This window comes from Oryctolagus cuniculus, chromosome 11 (assembly GCF_964237555.1).
Source record: "Oryctolagus cuniculus chromosome 11, mOryCun1.1, whole genome shotgun sequence".
Classification (NCBI taxonomy): Eukaryota; Metazoa; Chordata; class Mammalia; order Lagomorpha; family Leporidae; genus Oryctolagus; species Oryctolagus cuniculus.
In genome coordinates, this window is record NC_091442.1 from 44,555,254 (window position 1) to 44,576,437 (window position 21,184).

At 50.7% G+C, this 21,184-nt stretch overlaps 1 protein-coding gene across 13 annotated transcripts in view; it reads left to right on the forward strand.

Annotated features, from left to right (window-relative positions):
* RIN2 (Ras and Rab interactor 2) overlaps positions 1 to 21,184 on the forward strand; it is a 235,604-nt gene that overhangs the window by 158,972 nt on the left and 55,448 nt on the right. For 8 of the 13 annotated variants that reach the window (XM_070052128.1, XM_051845339.2, XM_051845335.2 and 5 more), the window contains one exon: positions 512 to 612. The exons of 2 other annotated variants lie outside the window; for them this stretch is intronic. In XM_070052128.1, the coding sequence (XP_069908229.1) occupies positions 512 to 612 (101 nt within the window). Of the gene's footprint in view, positions 1 to 511; positions 613 to 822; positions 1,007 to 21,184 lie in introns of all 13 variants that reach the window. 3 more of the 13 variants (XM_070052130.1, XM_070052129.1, XM_051845346.2) reach the window with 2 other exon arrangements.

A 21,184-nucleotide genomic window follows, 5' to 3' on the forward strand; every position in this document is an offset into this window, starting at 1 on the left:
CTTAAACTATTTTTGCTAACATGCAATCCTCACGCATTTCTGTGGGGTATCGTGCACTATCTCAACACACATATGCCATGTAAACAGATCACATCTGGTCATTTCCTCGACTTTTCTCTCTGGAGCCCACTAGCACCTTTCTCTGGTTGTTCATGATGCATGGGTCACTTAGCTCATTTCCATAACCAACACCATGACTGTAGGACTTTCAATCCCGGGAAATCACTCCGAATATTTCCTTTGGCAAAATGGGGTGGGCGTGGGGCCCTGGCTTTTCTGGAAGTTATATATTCCTTTCTGCAATCCTGGGGAGACCCTGCTTGGGTGTCACATTCGTCACTTTAATGCAACACCGAAACCCACGTCTTTCCTCTTTCTAAGGAGCAGCTGGCCCCTCCCCCTGGAGTTTTTCCTATGGTAGAGGAAAGTCACAGGGCCAAGATCTAAAAAAAAAAAAAAAAACACCACGCCTCCCACTTCCTGACGTCATACTATTTTTGTATTTGAATAGCTTATTGACACAATCGCCTCGGAGATCGGAGAACTGAAACAGGAGATGGTGCAGACCGATGTCGGCCTGGGAGATGGCCTGGAACCCGCGGAGGCCCACAGGTGACCAAAGCCGCACTGAGGTGCCGGGTGCAAGACAGGGGCTTGGCAAGAGCCCACTGGGGACCAGGGCCCGGGTCTCAGTCCCTTTCCCGGGGTGGGGGAGTTCGGGAACTGTGAGTGTGTGCCGGCCCCTCCAGATGAGATTATCCGTAGGCGGTGGGCATGGCCTAGGGGCCTCTGGTCTGCTTGTTTATTTTAATCTCTTTGAAGGCACTTGAACTTTACCCCCTCTCAGTTCCTCCTGGCACCAGCACCCGGAAATCTAAAATTGCCTGTGCCATATCCACCTCCTCACCATGACGGAAACAAGGGTGCAGCAGGATTCTCCGTGTAGCCGGCCAGCCTCCAAAAGGAGGAGACAACCAGACAGGATGGATTCCTTTTGCATTCTCAGGTCAGAAAATAACCCGGGCAACCACGGGAGCCAGCCAGCCAGCCTGCTGGAAACTGGTTGTGGCTGCAGATGACTAAGAAAGAGGAGGCGTGAGCCGTGCGGGCCGTGCGTGACCCCCATGGGCAGGGCTGCGTGCTCGCTGACTGGGTAGCAGGGGACTGCTGGTCTTGACTGCACAAGGAAGATGTGGGGGTCAGAGTGGGGCTGCAAAGTGGAGACCTTGCTCAGCTCTTCAGTGCTGTGATCCCTTGCTGACAACAGATGGTGGGATCGGGGAGTCTTGCTGACTTGGAGGCAGATTCGGTATCAGCGTCCGCGGTTTCCCCAGTGAGACTGAGGGTGCCTGGAGGAGGTGTGAGACTGAGATTCATGGAGTGGGTCTTGCTTGTGAGTCGCTGACCTGGCAGGCGAGCCAGATGGCTCTGGCTGCCTGGGCAAGTTTCAAACCAGCTTGACAACCTGTTCCCTGCCGCCTTGCACTGAGCAGGAGAGAGCAGGGTGACAGGGAAGTGCTTGCCCAGCCGGGAGGTGGTGCTTTGACATCTGTGTTTCTGGAAGAGCTGCATCTACCTTTAGCCGTGGAAACTCTGTGTGCTGTCTGCTTCCTTCTCTGCAGTCTGATGAGTGGTAGACCAGATGGCTCCCCACTCCTTGAAGGGCCCAAGTGTTTTGTGATTGTCTCTTGATATCCATGGGAAGGCTTTCTCTTAGCACAATGTGCAAATGCACCCTGGTTTTCCTTAAGAGAGTTGCTGCCTTGCTTTTGGAACTTCAGTCGGGGGATTTCTCTGCACCCTTTTACACGGTGGAGCTAAAATTAAACTGAGAGTCCAGGCTGATGACAATGGTGTGAAGAAGGGAGCTTTAGGAGTGCTGGTTTCTCCCAGCTCCAGGAAACACCATGCTGGAGGAAGACCCCAGGCTCAGAGGGAGGGGAAAAGATTCCTTCACCCCCACCCCGGTAGCCTCAGGAGTGCAAGAACGTCAGGTGCAATCATTCTCTGGCCTCAGCAGGTCTTCCAGGTGGGAGAGCTGGGTGGTCATTGCATCCTTAATGTCCCTTTTCATCTTTTTCTGAAAAACTTGAAATATGAATATAAGCATGCCACAGTAACTTTTTTATTTTCTTTTTTTAAAGAAATGATTTATTTTATTTATTTGAAAGACAGATTTAGAGAGAGAGAGATCTTCCATCTACTGGTTCACTCCCTTCCCCCAAATGACCGCAGCAGCCAGGGCTGGGCCACGTCACAGCCAGGAGTTTCTTCTGGGTCTCCCATGTGGGTGCAGGGGCCCAAGCCCTGGGACCACTCTCCTGCTTCTGAGGTGCATTAGCTGGAGCTGGATTGGAAGCGGAGTAGCTGCACTCGAACCGGCGCACACGTGGGATGACAGTGCCACAGGCGGTGGCTTTACCTGCTGTGCCACAACGCAGGCCCCTGCAGTAACTTTTTTTGATATTAACACTTACTTGTTCTTGAATGCTTTGTTAGTTAACAGTGATGAATTCCCAGTGGCTTCCTGCTTTGGAAGTAGTCCCTTTGCTCTTGGTTTCTCTGTTTTGCCCAATGGAGAAGTCAGGAGGACCAGCCAGCAGATGGGGTAGGGTAGAGAGGGCTTCGCGCTGCTTCCAAAAACCAAGGCAAAGCAAAGCTGTGGCTGCAGGACAAGTGGCGAGTCCGCCCAGCAGAGGGGAGCGGACGGGAAAGAGAAGCAGAGCCTGTGTGTGGCAGAGCTGCCGTCACAAGACTCCTGTAGAAAAGAAGAAGCTGACAGCTTCCCCGCAGCATGACTGACAGCGGCAGGAATGCATCCCGGTCTGTTCCCTTCCTCCACGAGAGTGAGTGACTAGGGCCCCACCTCCCCCAGCCAGAGCCGCCGTGACATGTCTGTGGCCACCTCGTTGGTTGAACATGCGGTCAAGTGCCGTGTTGGTCCCCGCAGGTTCGGAATCGCTAGCTTCCTACCTGGGTGGGCATGTAATTAATGGCTCCTTTGCGGAGCCGGTGGTCTTCAGCTTTTCCTTGTGCCAGGGAGTGCTGCTCAGAATCACGTCTTAAGTGCATGAAGTAAAATACGGAGGATGGTCTAGGAAAGCAAGGATATGGCAATACCGTGGTCAGAAAGGTGTCAAGGTGTGGTTTCGGGGCAGAGTGCTGCTTCCTGAACACGTGGCGAGGTGTGGCACAGGGTCTGGGGGCACTGCTGTCACTGGAAGCAGAGAAGGGCCTGAGCGATGAGCTCTATGATATGACCGCAATGAAATTCTCCTTTCTATGGGTGACAAAGCCATGGGTACTGAGTCGACTGTTGTCTTCCACGCGGAAGGAAGTTCATTTCAAAATGAGAGTAGTGCCACTACAGATGGCACTTTGTTTCAGCCAGTGGTCAGTTCTCTCCCTGGAGGCCACCATCTGATGCGGGCCCACCACCCTCCTTTCTCGGAATACCTGCTTGGCTTGCCTTCTCTCTCACTCGCTCTCTTTTTCTCAAATATTTATTTGAAAGGCAGAGAGAAAGAGAGAGACAGAGAGATTGATCGATCTTCCATCCTCTGGTTCATTCCCCAAATGGCTGCAACAGCCAGGTCTGGGCCAGGCTGGAGCCAGGAGCTCCATCCGAGTCTCGCACCTGGGTGGCAGGGGTCCAAACCGCTGGGCCATCCTCCACCACCTTCCCAGGCACATTAGCAGGGAGCTGGATGAGAAGCGGAGCATCCAGGGCTCAAGGTGGTGCTGTAATATAGGATCCTGGCTCCTCAAATGGCGGTGTAACCTGAAGTGCCACAACGCTGGCCCCTTGGCCTGCCTTCTGAGCCCACCCTCCACCCCCACCCCCCGATCTCCCCAGGTCCCTGTCACCTGCTGCTGCTGCTTGTTCCTCCTCCTGTCCCTGGCCTCCTCAGCCTAGAGGACCCGAGCTCCAGCCTTGAGCCTCTTCTTGTCACATTGGTGCTCTTCTCCTCCTGCTAGCCTGGTCCACAATGCCTAAAAACCTCTGTGCCTCAGTGCCCAAAGCAATAACATGCAGGATAATAACAGAGCTACCTCAAGGGGTTGTCAAGAAGGATGGGTGAGCTAGTAGCTGTATAGGAAACATGGGATGTTAGTAGCTGTATAGGACGTTTATGATGTTAATAGCTGTATAGGACGTATGGGCTGTATAGCTGTATAGAATGTATAGGACATTAGTAGCTACATAGGGAAGGCGTGGATTAGCATGGCACCTGACACATGGCAAATACAGTATGCGCTATGGTAGTCTCTAGAGTAATTTCCCAAGTAACTCCATCAGTCTGTGGCTTGGATACCTGCTCTGTGTTGAAAATTCCTGATTCATATGCCTTGGTTGATGCTCTCTTTTCAAGTCCAGAAATTTGTACTCAGCTGCCCAAGCAGCCTGACCCTAGACCTCCCATATTTATAAAGATCAAGGTTAAAGGAACAAGGACCTTTGGGGTTCCCTTCACCAACCTGCTCCTCTCCAGGGCTTCCCCCATCCCACTAAGCCCGCCTCCGGCTGCTTGGGCTGTGCAGTCATCCCTGCCGTCTCTTCGTCCCTCCTAAGTTCCCTCTCATCCACCTCCCAGTCATGCAGCTCTGCCTTTAAACCGGTGCAGGTCGGGATCCCTTCTCACTGGCAGCACTGCTGTAGCCCCTGCCCGGTGCCCCTGCTTTCACTCTTCCACCATCCTGAGGCTGTGACCTGAGCGGTACAGCGTAACCCTCGCAGATAATCGAAACAGCTCCTGTGGTTTCCCATCTACAACCAAAATTGTCAGTGCGGCCTTCCTGATCCTATAGGATCCGACTCCCCCTGTGCCCCCTGCCACACCTGCCATCTCTTCTCTTGCCCTTTCTCCCTCCGTCATGGACCCCAGACTCACTGACTTCCTGGCCAAGGGGCCCCTGCCTCCCAGCCTCTTTCCCTACTGTTCCTTCTGTGCGGCACACCCTTCCCCCAGGAAGCACCCACGCTTGAAGCCTCCTTCCTTCCTGCCACCCCACCTCACGTTATCTCTTCACTGGATGTGGGCAGGTGGGACACGCACTCACCTGCCTAACTGTGCACTTTCTGACTGCCACCATAGAAGGTCAGCTGCGTGGGAACCAGGGTTTGGTCTGTCCTTCTCTGCTGTGACTCCAGTGCCCAGGGGAGCGTGGGCTTGGAGCATACCCTCCATCAGTACTTCCTGGGGGTGGACAAAGGTGCGGCGCGTCAGCTGCCTCCTGCCGAAACAGGCAGTCACCGGGGTGCGGCGGTCAGCCCAGCGCGCAAGTAACGAGTTGAAAGTGTGCGGTAGACTTTGCCTTCCTCCCCAGCAAAGCAGGGCAGCCAGGATCCCTTCCCTGCAGCCTCCAGCTTTGCTTTCCCCATCACTTCTGAGTTGTGGACTGGACTGACTCTCTGCAAACAGAGCAACAGCAGACTGAGTCCACTTCCATGCCTTCTGCTAGAGTTTTGCCAAAAAGAAGCTCATAAACCAGGGATGGGCTGCAAGGTCCCTCGTTTCTGATGATCTGTAGGCTCTGAGTCGCGTTTCCTGATCCCTCTCTCTTCCCGTCCTCTCCCTCCGAAGTCTGGAGAGAGCGGGAGCTCAGGGGCCTCTCAGCTCCCACCCCCATGTTCATTCGGAGGTAGGGGGTCTCTGTTTGGGTCTGAGGTGGGCCAGTGCTTGCTGCTGCTGCTTTATCATCCTCCTCATCCTCACCCTCACCCGCTCCCACGCAGCTGACCTGCTATGGTGGGAGTCAGAAAGTGCACAGTTAGGCAGGTGAGTGCGTGTCCCGCCTGCCCACATCCAATGAAGAGATAAGGTGAGGTGGGGTGGCAGGAAGGAAGGAGGGTTCAAGCGTGGGTGCTTCCTGGGGGAAGGGCGTTCCACACAGAGGGAACAGTAGGGAAAGAGGCTGGGAGGCAGGGGCCCCTTGGCCAGGAAGTCAGTGAGGCTGGGGTTTCATGACGGAGGGAGAGAGGGCAAGAGGAGAGACGGCAGGTGTGGCAGGGGGCACAGGGGCAGTCAGATCCCATAGGATCTAGAAGGTCTCATCACAAAGGTCTCATCTGCTCTCATCACAAAGATTCCTTTGTCTTCAGGCAGAGGAGATGGGTCAACACAACCTCATGAAATATTTCCTGGAATTTATATCTACTAAATAAAAGTTTTTTTAAAAAAAAGGAATATTTCCTGGGCTCAGGCTAGGGTGTGCAGCCTCTGAGGGTGCTGGCCGGGCCAGGTCATTGAAGGCCATTGCTGCCTCTGTCGACTCCTCCGACTGTCTGGTGCCGTCGCACTCATGTGGCTTCCAGCCCAGGTGATCTGAATGACTCCACTCCCCTGCCCTCGCCCCAGAGTCACACACCTGGAATGCAGACGTCCCTTGGCCAGTCCTGTGAGAGCATAGCGGTTGGCCGCCACCACTGGCCTCTTCTGGGCATCGCTCAGCTTCCCGGCAGCACTGACATCAAAGCCGCAGGAAGCCAGACTGCTGTTTCCTTGTGTACCCTGCATGCCTCCCTCGACTGGAGATTTGAGCCCAAGATTAGAAGAGAAGAACGGTGGCTACAGCCTGGGGGAAATGTGCCAGTTCCAATTGGGTAAGGTGCTAGGGGGACAATTGTGGCTAGGTCAACCGCTTCGTGGCCTCTTAACTAAACCCACCCTCATTTAGCACTGCTATTTTTCTTTTTAAGGCAGAAATAGAGAGAAGGGGGGAGAGAGACAGACAGACAGACACACACACACACACACACACAGAGAGAGAGAGAGAGAGAGAGAGAGAGAAAGAAGAGAGAAGAGAAGAGAAGAGATCTTCCATCTGCTGCTTCATTCCCCAAATGTCCTCATGGCTGGGGCTGGGCCAGGCTAAAGCTAGGAGCCAGGAATTTCATCTGGGTCTCCCACATGGGTGCAGGGGTCCAAGCACTTGGGGCATCTTGCACTGCTTTCCCAGGAGCAGAGAACTGAATCAGATGTGGAACAGCCCAGACTCGAACTGGTGCCCATATGGGATGCTGGAGCCGTAGGCAGAGGCTTAGCCCTCTATGCTATAGCATTGGTCCTAGCATTGGTTTTTGAAAAGCTTTCTGCTAATGCAAATGTAATGGAGCAAAAGTGCACATGTTAGTGTGCAGCTAGATGGATGTTCACAAAGTAAACAGACCGCACCCTCAGCCCCAGGTGGAGAAATAGTGATCCTGACATCCCCGGGGTGCCCTTCACCGTCCTGACGTCGGCTGCCCTGGGTTACTTGTGCTTTTTGAGGTTTATATCACTGGAATCCTACCGTGTGTGCATTTTCATCTCTGTCACTCTATGTTTTGCATTGTATACCATCGTGTAAGTACACCACAACTTGATGCATTCTGCCATCGATGGACAATTGAGTTGGTTCCAGTTGGTGCTATTTTGGATCCAGCCACTATGAATGTTGTTGTTCAGGTCTTTTGGTGAACACGCGTGACACTTCATCAGGAGGAATTGTTGAGTTTGTGGGGTGGTTATCCATTCTTTTTTTTTTTTTTTTTTTTTTTGACAGGCAGAGTGGACAGTGAGAGAGAGAGACAGAGAGAGAGGTCTTCCTTTGCCGTTGGTTCACCCTCCAATGGCCGCCGCGGCCGGCGCGCTGCGGCCGGCGCACCGCGCTGATCCAATGGCAGGAGCCAGGAGCCAGGTGCTTTTCCTGGTCTCCCATGGGGTGCAGGGCCCAAGCACCTGGGCCATCCTCCACTGCACTCCCTGGCCACAGCAGAGGGCTGGCCTGGAAGAGGGGCAACCGGGACAGAATCCGGCGCCCCGACCGGGACTAGAACCCGGTGTGCCGGCGCCGCTAGGCGGAGGATTAGCCTAGTGAGCCGCGGCGCCGGCCCCATTCTTTTTTTTTAAAAAAAATTTTATTTATTTATTTGAAAGACAGAGGTACAGAGAGGCAGAGGCAGAAAAAGAGAGCGAGAGAAGTTTTCCATCTGCTGGTTCATTCTCCAGATGGCCACAATGGCTGGAGCTGGGCCGATCTGAAGCCAGGAGCTTCTTCCAGGTCTCCTATGCAGGACTTGGGCCATCTTCCACTGCTTGTCCAGGCCATAGCAGAGAGCTGGATCAGAAGTGGAGCAGCCGGGACTCAAACCAGCACCCATATGGGATGCCGGCACTAAAGGCTTTACCTGCTACACCACAGCACCAGCCCCTGCTTATCCATTCTTAACTTTTGTAGATTAATAGCAACGATGTTCCAAAGTGATGACATCAGTTTGCACTGGATGATATTTATAGAAACTATGAAGTCATTTGCAAAGAGGGAATGGAAAAAAAATCCAGAAATTATGAGAAAAATATAAATACAGATTTATCTTATTTCTACTTCAGAATTTTAACTCTAATAAACATACAGTAGGGAAAAAAACTGGCAAAAGAATTTTCCCTGCTTTTTTTAAAAAAAAAAAAAGATTATTTATTTGAAAGAGTTACACAGAGAAAGAAGGAGAGGCAGAGAGAGGTCTTCCATCCACTGGTTCACTCCCCAAATGTCCGCAATAGCTGGAGCTGGACCTATCCAAAGCCAGGATCCAGGAGCTTCCTCCGGGTCTCCCACATGGGTACAGGGGCCCAAGGAATTGGGCCATCTTCTGCTGCTTTCCCAGCCCATAGCAGAGAGCTGGATTGGAAACGGAGCAACCAGGATCCAAACCATCACCCATATGGGATGCCAGCATGGTAGGCAGTGGCTTTACCCTCTATGCCATAGCACCAGCCCCAAGATTCATTTATTTGAGAAGCAGAGTGACAGAGAGAAAGAGATCCTCCATCTCCTAGTTCATTTCCTAAATAGCCATAAAAGCCAGGGCTGGCCCAGGCTGAAGCCAGGAGCCAGGAACTCCATCCTGGTCTCCCATGTGGGTGGCAGGGGCCCAAGTAGTTAAACCATCTTCTGCTACCTTCCCAGGCACATTAGCAAGAAGCTGGATCAGAAGCAGAGTAGCTGGGACTCCAACCAGCACTCTAGTATAGGATGCTGGTGTCACAAGTAGCAGCTTAACCTGCTGGGTTACAACACCGGCTCCTCCCGATTCTTTTTTTTTTTTTTTTTTTTTTTTTGACAGGCAGAGTTAGAGAGAGAGACAGAAAGGTCTTCCTTTTTCCGTTGGTTTATTTTCCAAGTGGCCGCTAGGCCGGTGCATTGCACCGATCTGAAGCCAGGAGCCAGGTGCTTCTCCTGGTCTCCCATGCAGGTGCAGGGCCAAAGGACCTGGGCCATCCTCCACTGTACTCCCGGGCCACAGCAGAGAGCTGGACTGGAAGAGGGGCAACCGGGACAGAATCCAGAGCCCCAACTGGGACTAGAACCCGGGGTGCCAGCGCCACAGGTGGAGGATTAGCCTAGTGAGCCGCGGCCCTCCTCCCCACTTCTTAAGAGTCTTTTACCTTCCTTCGTGTTTCAACTTCAGTGACTCTGAATGCAGAATTTCATGTCACTTCTGTCCTGTCTTCTTCAAGCGGTAGGTGTAACGTGACGGTGCTTCGTAGATCTGTAGCCCCTCTTGCTCGTCGGAAGATTTGGGAGGGTGTATTCACGAGGTCATTTGGAAGCGGGGTCAAGGCACTGGATGAAAAATGGCTGTGCATTTGACTTCTTGTACGTTATCTGTGTTGGTGCAGTGTTAGCCAACAAAACAGTTTCCCCCTCGCCATAGCTGAAACCAGTCCATTTGCACTGGGCTTGGGGTCCATGCTAAGGTCTCCTGGCACCTGTGAGCACACCTTTTCTCGAACCAGTTACACCTGTAAGGAAGGTTAGAGTTCCCCTTTCACTATGAGTTCCAGTCTGGCTCCACAGAACATGGGAGACTTCCATGACTCGTTGATACAGAATCCTGGATATGCCCTTTTTTTTTTTTTTGTAAGAATTTATTTATTTAGTTGAGAGTCAGAGTTACAGGCAGAGGGAGGGAGAGACAGAGAGATCTCTTCCATCCGTTGGTTCACTTCCCAATTGGCTTCAATGTCCAGAACTGGGCTGATCCAAAGCCAGGAGCCAGGAGCTTCCTCCCGGTCTCGCACACTGGTGCAAGGGCCCAAGCACTTGGGCCATCTTCTACTGTTTTCCCAGTGTGTTAGCAGAGAGCTGGATTGCAAGTGGAGCAGCCGGGACTCAAACCAACACCCACATGGGATGCCGGTGCCGCAAGCAGAGGCTTAACCTCCTACACCACAACACCGGCTTCTAGAATATTGGGCATGCTTGCAATATTTTAGGCTCCTTGAAGCAAGCATTTTGTGTTCCCCACTGTTTCTAACAATTGTCGATGCGCACTTCCATCCGTTCTTGGATGGTGGACGTTGCCTGCATATTCACAGTCTCCCCCAAAGATCTGATGGGAATGCTGCGTAGAGAAGCTCCTGGGCTTGGGTTGAGATTGGCTTCTGGAAATGTTGCAAGCCCATTTGTCAGCCATACACAAGCAATGCCATGGACACAGCCACTGTTTCCATTGGTGGAGGTTGGATGAATGGGGTACTCTGGGAGGTGTAGCTTCATTCATAAATGTGAGGACACTTCACAACGTTCATAATAGATGCATTTGATGAAACATCTGCATATGGATTTCAGACTTCTTTCTACCCTGAAATAAATCGACCTTTTAATTCTATTTTTCCACAAAATTTTTCAAGCACCCTCACAGAGCAGGTTGCATAGCCGTAGCAGCCTTGTGGTAGATTTTCCCGTCATGCCCATTGAGGATACCCTGCTAGGATTAGTTTGGTCAAATTCCACCCTCAGCTTCCAAGGTGTGTCTTTATTTCACCAGCAGTGCTGGGAATATGGTTTCAAGGAATTCTATGAGGATTGACCAACTCTGTTCTTTTTCTTTTTTTTTTTTTCTTTACTTATTCGAAAGGCAGAGTTACAGAGAGACAGAGAGAGATCTCCCCATTTCACTGCCCAAATGGCCACAACAGCTGGAGCTGGGCCGATTGGAAACCAGGAGCCAAGAGCTTCTTCGAGGTCTCCCATGTGGGTGTAGGGGCCCAAAGACTTGGGCCATTTTCCACTGATTTCCCAGGTCATTAACAGGGAGCTGGATCAGAAGTGGAGTAGCTGGGAATCGCACTGGTGCCCATATAGGATGCCGGTGCCACAGGCGGTTTTACCTGCTACGCCATGGTGCCAGCCCCATCAACTCTGTTCTTAGTGCTATGAATATGGCAACAATTCATTACGTTCAACTTAAGGAGGGGGGATATTTGTGAAAATGCCTAGACAGTGGAGCCTGAGAACACCCACAACCTAAGAAAGGAAAGAACTCTATAAACAAGTGAATAGCATGGCATGGAATGAGGATGTGTTGTATGTGCCGGAGAAATAGAGGAGGGTACCAGATGTCCTGGGAACTCCGGAGCGGCAATGTGTAGGTGACTCCAGGTCAGAGGAGGTTTCAGAAAAGGTGAGACTCAACATCAGTCTTAATAAGGAATGGGCTAAGCAGGTGTAAGAATGACTTCTGGGTAAAAAAAAATTAATTGGATAATATCTGTCCTACTTGAAATTTTTTAAAAAGAATGTTTAAGATTTCTCTTTTATTGGCTTACCACGAGTCAAAGATATACACTGTGGAAAAGGCATCATGTAGAAAATAAAAGTAAAATCACCATGAACTGCTTGAGGTAGAACAGTATCTTACTGTTTTGTGTTGTTGTTGTTGGGTTTTTTTGTTTTGTTTTGTTTTGTTTTGTTTTGTTTTTTTTGGCTGGACTGGGGATTATGCTTCTTTGCTTTGGTGTACATCTATCCTGGTGGTGTTTGTGTGTTAATTTACATTACTGCCCATTTTTTTTTTTATGTTTTGATGTGTTTCCTTGTGCTTTTTTTAATTTAAGGTAAACAAGTTTCATATAGTTCATATATACAGATTTAAGAATGTAGTGCTGCTTCCCACCCTACCCTCCCTCCCACCTACTTCCTACACTTCCTCCTCTTTCCTCTCTTATTAGTCCCTCTCTTAATTTTTACAGTGATCTGCTGTCAGTTGGCTTTATACGCATAAGGTTAAATACCAGGGGCCGGCGCTATGGCGCAGTAGGTTAATGCCCTGACCTGCAGTTCAGGCATCCCATATGGACGCCAGTTCGAGACCCAGCTGCTCCTGAAGCCAGGAGCCAGGAGCTTCTTCTGGATCTCCGAAGTGGGTGCAGGGGCCCAAGCACTTGGGCCATCTTCTACTGCTTTCCCAGGCCATAGCAGAGAGCTGGATCAGAAGTGGAGCAGCCAGGTCTCGAACTGGCACCCATACGGGATGCCGGCACTTCAGGCCAGGGCATTAACCTGCTGCACCACAGCGCCGGCCCCTTGCCCATTTCAATCATAGATGATTCATGATTAACCATGGACCGGTCATCCAGAAAAGGCACAGTGCCCTGGAAATGGTTCCATTTTTGTTGAGGAGTCACACTTCTCACTTAGTGGCTGGCATCTCTGTCCACGGGAAATGCTGGCCACATAATATTAACAGTGGCATATAGCAGTTAGATCTGCTTCACCCTTGGCAGGCAGGTCTTCCCTCGCTCCCTCGCGCTGTTCTGGGCGTTGGTTCTGCTACAAGATAACTGCTTAGTTAGAATTCAGGTGTGTATTTGTCAAGCTAGGAAATAGCCCCAGAATAGCCAGAAGCATTTAAGTAGTTAGGAAAAACTGGAGCTCCACGGACTGCTCGCTTTCCGGGAAGCAGCATGCGTGCCTCTTGTCCGGGCTTGAGACAGCAAGACCCAGACTGGAGCCCGCCTGGCTCCTTCTTCTGCCTGTTTTCGGCTCCAAGGGCAACCGGGACAACAGGTTCTTTGTTTCTGCTTCTTATTTGTTCAGGAACAAATGAATGCCTCGGCCAGCATGGACTCTGTATCTGGCCTTTTCATCACTAGCAGGAGAGCAGCGAGAGGAGAGGAAGCTCCAGCAAAACCCGCCGGTCTTCCCTCTCTTGCGAGAATGGCAGGGGGAGCGTGTGTTTCTCATATGTGTCCCCTCCTGCTGGTCCCCAGGACATGGAACTCAAAAATCACCCAGGCCCTAAAAGTTGCTCTCAAAAAATCCTCCTGCAGTGGCTTTCAGAAACCTTCGTGAGGCACATGAGGTCACCTCCCTCCAAAAGCCACAGCTCTTACCAGCCACGCAGGAATAAACTGTAATATTAGTGATTCTTTATCCTTTTAGGGTTGAAGAGGACAGAAAACAAAGACTTCAAGGAATTAAAATACCTCCTTGTAGGCTGCAGGGAAACTGCCTAAGCCCTACCTGGATTGAGACCCAGTTCTACCAGTTTCTAGCATTTTTTTTTCCATTTCTTTAAAGATTTATTTATGTATTTGAGAGGCAGAGTTATAGGCAGAGTAGGGAGAGACAGCGAGAGAGGTCTTCCCTCTGCTGGTTCACTTTCCAAATGGCTGCACTGGCCCGGACTGGGCCAGGCTGAGCCAGGAGCTTCTTCTGGGTCTCCCACACGGGTGCAGGGGCTCAGGGACTTGGGCCATCTTCTACTGCTTTCCCAGGCCATAGCAGGGAGCCAGGAACTCCATCCTGATCTCCAACATGGGTGGCAGGGGCCCCAGCAGGTGGGCCAACTTCTGCTACCTTTTCCCAGGCATACGAGCAGGAATTCTGGATCAGAAGCAGAGCAGCCCGGTCCCGCTGAGAACGCCTATATGGGACGTCACCATCATGCAAGCAGTGGCTTAACTCACTGCGCTACAGTCCTGGCCCCCAATTTCTAGCATTTTAACCTCAAATAATGAGTTAAAATGGATGGCCTCAGCTATCCCTTGCAAGCTGGCTATACACGTGGTGATTCTTATAAGGATATCCCTTTCCCCAAACCTCTGTCCGTCTCTTTCCCCCTTTTGGGTCATGGATAAAAGGTTTGCTCAGCTCACCTGGCGCTGTCTCTACATAAACTGAGAGCGTTAGCCAGGGTGCTGCGGTATCCAGAAGGAACTGGGTCTCCCTTCTTCTGCAGACATTATTGCTAACTGAGGAGGGGTGTCATTCACCTTCAGAATCCCAGAGAAATACCTTCTGTCTGCAGGTGTTAAGTGGATTTCGATGATTTAGCGTTTTTTTTTTTTTTGTTTTTTTTTGTTTGTTTTGTTTTGTTTTGTTTTGACAGGCAGAGTGGACAGTGAGAGAGAGAGACAGAGAGAAAGGTCTTCCTTTGCCGTTGGTTCACCCTCCGATGGCCGCCGCTGCAGCCGGCGCACCGCGCTGATCCGATGGCAGGAGCCAGGATCCAGGTGCTTTTCCTGGTCTCCCATGGGGTGCAGGGCCCAAGCACCTGGGCCATCCTCCACTGCACTCCCTGGCCATAGCAGAGAGCTGGCCTGGAAGAGGGGCAACCGGGACAGAATCCGGCGCCCCAACTGGGACTAGAACCCGGTGTGCCGGCGCCGCAAGGTGGAGGATTAGCCTATTGAGCCACGGTGCCGGCGATTTAGCGTTTTTGAAAGTAAATGTTTCCTCGGAATTTTCTCTTGTGTGTGGATATGCCTCACACAAATTGGAATTGGTATTTGTGTGCTAGAGATTTTCATCAGATGGATGTCCAGAGTCCAGGCTGTGTTGTGCCTTTTCTACTACCATCTTCCTGGAAACCAACAATGTCAGACCTACCACCTGTCTCCCTAGCCCTGTCAAGCTCTTGATTCATTGTCTACCACTGCCTCTTGGCCACAGTGTGGGCTTTGAGATGTATTTGCTTTCCATTTGATTGTTTAAAAAATATTTATCTTATTTATTTAAAAGACAAAGTTACAGAAAGAGGGAGAGAGGGAGAGGGGGAGAGAGAGAGAGAGAAAGGTATCTTCCATCTGCTGATTCACTCCCCAAATGGCCACAATGGCTGGAGCTGAGCTGATCCAAAGCCAGGAGCCAAGAACTTCTTCTGGGTCTCCCACGTGGGTTCAGGGGCCCAAGGACTTGGGCCATCCTCTGCTGCTTTCCTGGGCTCATTAGCAGAGAGCTGGATCAGAAGTAGAGCAGCCAGGACTCGAACCGGTGCCCATATGAGGTGCTGGCACTACAGGAGGTGGCTTTAACCTGCTGTAGCACAGTGCCGGCCCCGCCATTTGATTCTTGATCAAGATCTACTGCCCCAGAAGCAAAATGATAGTAGACACACAACTCCAACCACCTCCTGGTACTTAATTCCTCGCACTTTTAATTATTTATTTATTTATTGGAGACAGAGAGAGAGAGAGAGAGATTGATTGATTGATTGATTGATTCCATCCTGTGGTTCTCTCCAAATGCCCACAGTGGAGCCAGGAGGTGGGAATCCAGGTCTTCCCACCTGGGTGGGAGGAACGCAAATATTGGAACCATCACCTGCTGCTCCCCAAGATCTGAAGGAAGCTGGGACTCAGAATTGAACCCAGGTACTCTGACGTGGGCCCTCAGTGTCTTAACTGCCAGGCCCACTCCCTTGTCCTAAACTCTTAAGATGACCTGAGCAGCCTGGGTCCTGTGGCAGTGCCTCGTCCCCAGCTGTGCTTTTCTGGCCTGCAGGTCACTTGAGAGAAGCTCATGAGAAAAGGCTGCATGAGTCTGGGGTGCAGCTGAAGGCTGGACAAGTGCAGAATGGGGGAGACAGGCCCCAGGAGAGGCAAGGGACACATGGAAATTTCAACACAAAAATATCAACAGAAGTGGCTCCTTTTCTCCTTTCATTTCTCTATGACAGCCGAGCTGGCCTGCACTGGTGTGAGGTTGGGACCAGGTCCTAATGGTAAACGGAGAATGTGCGAGCTCCAAGGACGTGCTGGGAGCCATCCCTCGAGAAGTTTCTGGAATTTCCTTCCCCAGAGTCACATTAAGCTCTGCCAGAGCGAGCTGCAGAATTTTGTTTACAGAATCCTCTGTCAGCTCGCGAAGGGAAACATGTTGCCTTGCTTTCTGCTCTGTGACTCTCCAGAAATCAGGGACAATGGAAGAGGCATCCTGGAAATTCACTCAATGGAATCCTTGCTCACAATTCCAGACACATTCCAGGCTCTTTGAGTCACAAGTTGTGGTTGTGTTTGTTTTGGTAACAGATGCCTTTTTTTTTTTAAACAAGAATCTGTTTTTAAGGGCCAGGTTAAGCCTCCGCCTGCAGTGCCAGCATCCCATATGAGTACCAGTTCAAGTCCCTGGCTGCTCTTCTTCTAGTCCAACTCCCTGCTAATGTACCTAGGAAAGCAGTGGGAAATCACCCAAGTCCTTGGGCCTCTACACCCATGTGGGAGACCTGGAAGAAGCTCCTGGCTCCTGGCTTTGGTCTGGCCCAGCCCTGACCGTTGCGGCCATTTGGAGAGTGAACCAGCATATTGAAGATATCTTTCTCTCTCTGCCTTTCAAATAAATCTTTTAAAAAAGAATGTTTTCAGACACAGGGAAACTGAGTCTAAAGGACATTTGGCAACAGCCAAAGCCTCACAGCTCTGAAGAGAACGCAGAGAGAACGCACTGGGGCTGTGATTCGAGTCCCTGCAAACCCTCCTTCTGCCAGATCCCTGCAGGTTGTAAGGCTGAGACAAAGCAGAATCAGGGCTGATTCTGTTGAAACTCTGATGTTCATTACAAAAAAATCATCCTCATATGGATGTGTTCGCAGGAGATGTGTGCAGGAGATACGTAGCCTTGATTTCAGGTACATGAGAACTCATTGATAAGTGGATGCTAAAACCCTGCCACTCTGTGCCCGGGGTTGCCAGGGAGACTCTCCCCAGACCTCGCCGGTGCACCTGTCTTACCCCTTAAGATCATCTGCTCTCTCTCCCCTGTGCTCAGCAGGCTGCTCTTGTTGGAATCCTAAATCTGATTCCCAGTCTTGGAGAAAGGTGTGTTCTTTTTTTTTTTTTTTAAGATTTAATTATTTGAGAGGCAGAGTTACAGAGAAGGTGAGGGTTAGGTAAGTCCTCCATTCACCGGTTCACTCCCCAAATGGCTGCAACGGCTGGAGCTGGGCCGATCCAAAGCCAGGAGCCAGGAACTTCTTCCGAGTCTCCCACATGAGTACAGGGGCCCAAGCAGTTGGGCCATCCTCCACTGCTTTCCCAGGTGCATTAGCAGGGATCTGGATCAGAAGTGGAGCAGGTGGGACTCGAATTGGTGCCCGTGTGGGATTGCCAGCACCACAGGCTGAGGCTTAACCTACTATGCCACAGCGCTGGCCCCTGGAGGTAGGCATTCTATACTTGATCACCAGTGTGCTGCCTTATAGGCCTAGGGTTACATCCATCGCTAGGCTAACACTCATCATTGGCTTTTACACCCGAGTTACCGAAAGCCCACCCCTTGCTGGTTGACCTGAGGCCAGGGAGAGGATATCTTTGAGCGAAACTTATGAGTGATGAGAAGAGAGCGGCTCAAACACTGGATGTGTTATTTCAAAAAGTTAGAGCCACTTCCTATTTTTGCCCCGGGCCCTGAGATGGCCCAAAGCCAGGGGCCCTGGGTAGCTGTGGTGGTTTTTGCCACCCATTTCCTGATAAACACACAGACAAGAACTCTTTGTCCCCCGAGACTGGAACTCTGAGGAGCCTGAGTGTGTTTGTTAGGATCTGGCTGAGCGAAGGCTGGATCAGAGACTGTCCATGGGGCCACAGAACAAAGCTAAGGGAGAAACCTCCCACCCATGATGACCTGTTTCTGCCCTCAGGACTTCTCCTTTCCACCCCGGAGGAGCCCACCTTACTGTCTGCAGACCCTCCTGCTCAGCCCCCTTGGTCGTGCCTGAAGCAGGTACTTTATTTTTCAGACAGAGTAGGGGCCGGTGCTGTGGCATAGCAGGTAAAGCTGCCACCTGCAGTACTCACATTCCATATGAGCACTGGTTCGAGTCCTGGCTGCTCCACTTCCAATCCAGCTCTTTGCTATGACCTGGGAAAGCAGTGGAAGATAGCCTAAGTCCTTGGGCCCCTGCACCCATGTGGGAGACCTGGAAGAAGCTCCTGGCTCCTGGCTTTGGATCAACTCAGCTCCAGCTATTGCAGCCAGCTAGGGAGTGAACCAGCAGATGGAAGACCTCTCTCTCTCTGCCTCTCCTTCTCTGTGTGTAACTCTCACTTTCAAATAAATAAATCTTAAAAAAAAAAAAAAAAAGAGTGACAGAAACACCTAGACAGACATTGATTTTTTTTCTTCTTTTTTGTCTGCTGGTTTACTCGCCAAATGCCTGCAACAGCCAGGTCGGGGCCAAGCTAAAGCCTGAAGCTTGAAACTCCATCCAGGTCTCTTACAGGGTGTCAGGAACCCAGTACCTGCTGCCTCCCATGGTTCACATTAGCAAGCGGCCAGAGAGACAGAACTCAAACCCAGACACTCTGATACGCGATGTGGGCATCCCAAGTAGCGTCTTACCTGCTGATCCACTAAAGCAATTATTTTGTAGTGCCTGGCCTGGGCTAGGCCTGACTCTGGCCCAGGCATGAGGTCAGATTAAGGAGAAATAAATATGAGGCAGAGAAAGCCAAATGGGGTAAGTGCTTCAGAGGTGTATAGACAGTAGGTAAGGGAATTCACTGGGCACAGTTGCGGGCAGCTACAGGAGAGAAGGGAGGTGACTACTGATAAGTAGGAGACAGGTGTGACAATGATCATTTAAGACGCCTGAACACAGCAAGGATGGGGCTGAGCCATGCCAGAGATGCTTTTGCCAGACGTTCTTTCCCCTTGAATTCAAGTGTGAACGTTAACTCAGAAGAAAAAATTTCTCATATTCCAATCCAAATTATTTTAGCCCAAATTTGAGGAGTCTACTGTGCCAAAATTTTTCTCTCATTCATGTGCCATCTGTATGATTTGTTTACCAAATAGCATTCTTCGGATTGACTCATTCTGACATTTATTTAAAAAGCAAATGGACTGTGTTCACCCTAAGTGGGAAATGCACCAAATGCATGTGATGTTAATCAGAGAGCAAAGTTGCAACAAAGTCGGTGTCAAGATCTTACTTGGCTTTGTTTCTGGTTCTCAAATCAGGCAGCCCTTCCTTCCATAACACAGAGTGGGTGTGCCGGTGAGCTGAGCAGAGGAGGTTGGCTTTGCAGACAGAGGACTGAACAAAGTTTGTGGGGGGGGGGGGGGGAGCAGGGGTGTGGCAGGGAGGCAGTTAGGTCATTTCAAAGTTGCCTTCCTTGTAAGCCTGAGGCAGGGAGACAGAACAATAGAGAAGTGACTGGCTCACACCAGGTTGCCTCCTTTGTGTAAGGTTCAGAGCCCTGCGTTATGATGCCAAGTGAAACCAGCCCGCTTGGCAGATTTGGCTGCAACTGGGAGGTCAAATAAACAACTTCGTTTCAGCCTGGGGACCTGGAACTTTGACTTTTAGCCTGGTCCGTTGAGGCCTAGTGCAGGAGCTTAGTGCAAGACAGTGCCCGGCTGTAGCTTTTACTTATTAACACTATGGAAATAATTATTGGCTATTAAAAGAACTGCCTGTGTATATCATCTTAATACACACACACTATTTGCAGAATATTGTCTTTCTTTTTTTAAAGATTTATTTATTTATTTGAAAGGCCGAATTCCAGAGAGAGTAGGAGAAACAGAGATCTCCATCCCCTGGTTCACTCTTTAAATGGCCACAATGGCTGGGGCTGGGCCAGGCCGAAAGCAGGAGCCGGGAGCTTCATCTCAATCTCCCATGTGGGTTCAGGGGTGCAAGCACTTGGGCCATCTTCTACTTCTTTCCCAGGTGCATTAGCAGGGAGCTGGATCGGAAGTGGAGAGGCCAGGACTTGAACCAGCACTCAATATGGGATGCTGGCATCACCGGCAGTGGCTTAACCTGCCAGCAACACAATGCCAGCCCCAATGTTGTCTATTTTAACAAACCATTGGGATGTTGTGAAACACCAAAATTAATCTACCCTGTCCCACCAGTAGAGTTTAGTTTTGTATTCGCTACTTAGTAGCAGAACAGCAGGTGCAGCTGATTGGGAAAACAGGCATTCCTGAGTCACAGGCAAAGGCAGAGTGAGACCTCGGCTCTGCTTTGGTTGTCGTACTGACAAGGTCAGCATCCTGTCGACAACAGTCATCCCCATCTACCACTGCTTACTAGGAACTCCCCACGTGCGCAAGGAGAGACTTTGTCTTATTAAAAGCCTGTGGGGTCTACTAGAAACCTTCCAAGGACTGGCCTTTGGGCTTCAGGAAAAGCCAAGCAGTCTTTAATAGGGCTGAGTTTTCACAAAGGGCCTTGTTGGGAATCCTGGCGATTCCCAAAGGTGAGAAGGGGCTCAAGCCCTCTCCTCGTTCCTTCCAATCCCAGGTCTAAGGCTGCCTGTATGGACTCCTCCACCCCACACCTACCCCTGGATGGGCTGGGAAGAGCAGGCAGGGCGAGCAGGTGGTGTTGGATAGCGTGGTGCCTGGGGTTGTGATCATCCTCCCCCCGGCTTACCCTGCTGACTCAGTCCTCCCAGTGTCTCCGGATGGCTCCATTGTGTAAACAGAAGCCCTGGAGAAAACATAAGGGCGACTTTGTCTGTAAAGGTACCTGTCAGATGTGCCCAATACCAAGGCAGGTGTGAGGGTGCTTGCACAGAGGCACGCGCATTCAAGCGTAAAAACCCATAGAAGGGAGTCAGAGACCCGTGGAGCTGGAATTAGGAACGCATCACTTGACTTTGCGTCACCAGCACCCTCTCTGTCTCCACAGAGGGCATGCCACTCACTCTATGAGAAGGTTCCAGAAGTTGTCAATTAACTCAGTCCATCTGCTTTTCAGCTGAACTATGACCCAACAGTCTGTTGTGGAAAGGAGAAATGTAGTACGTTTTAAATATTTAATCGAAACAACATTTGCTCTTCAAACATAGACCCGTTATCATACACGGTATAAACTGCCCATTGGGGGAAAAAAACAACAACGTAATTGCTTATCTTGATGAACTTGCGGTTTTTACGCACAAGAAGATTTGGAGGGCTTTGCATCTGACTTGTCTGTCTGCCTGTGTGTACGTAGTCACGCATCACTGAATGACAGGCATATGCTCTGGTTGATTTCATGGTTGGGCGAACATCACAGACTCAGACTACTATGGCACTAGGCAGTGCAGTCTCTTGCTGCCCCAAACGCTGTTCTGTAGCTCAGGATTGTACTTGTTTGTGCTTGCTCTGTTCTCATGTCTTACCTCTGAGGGCAAAGCCA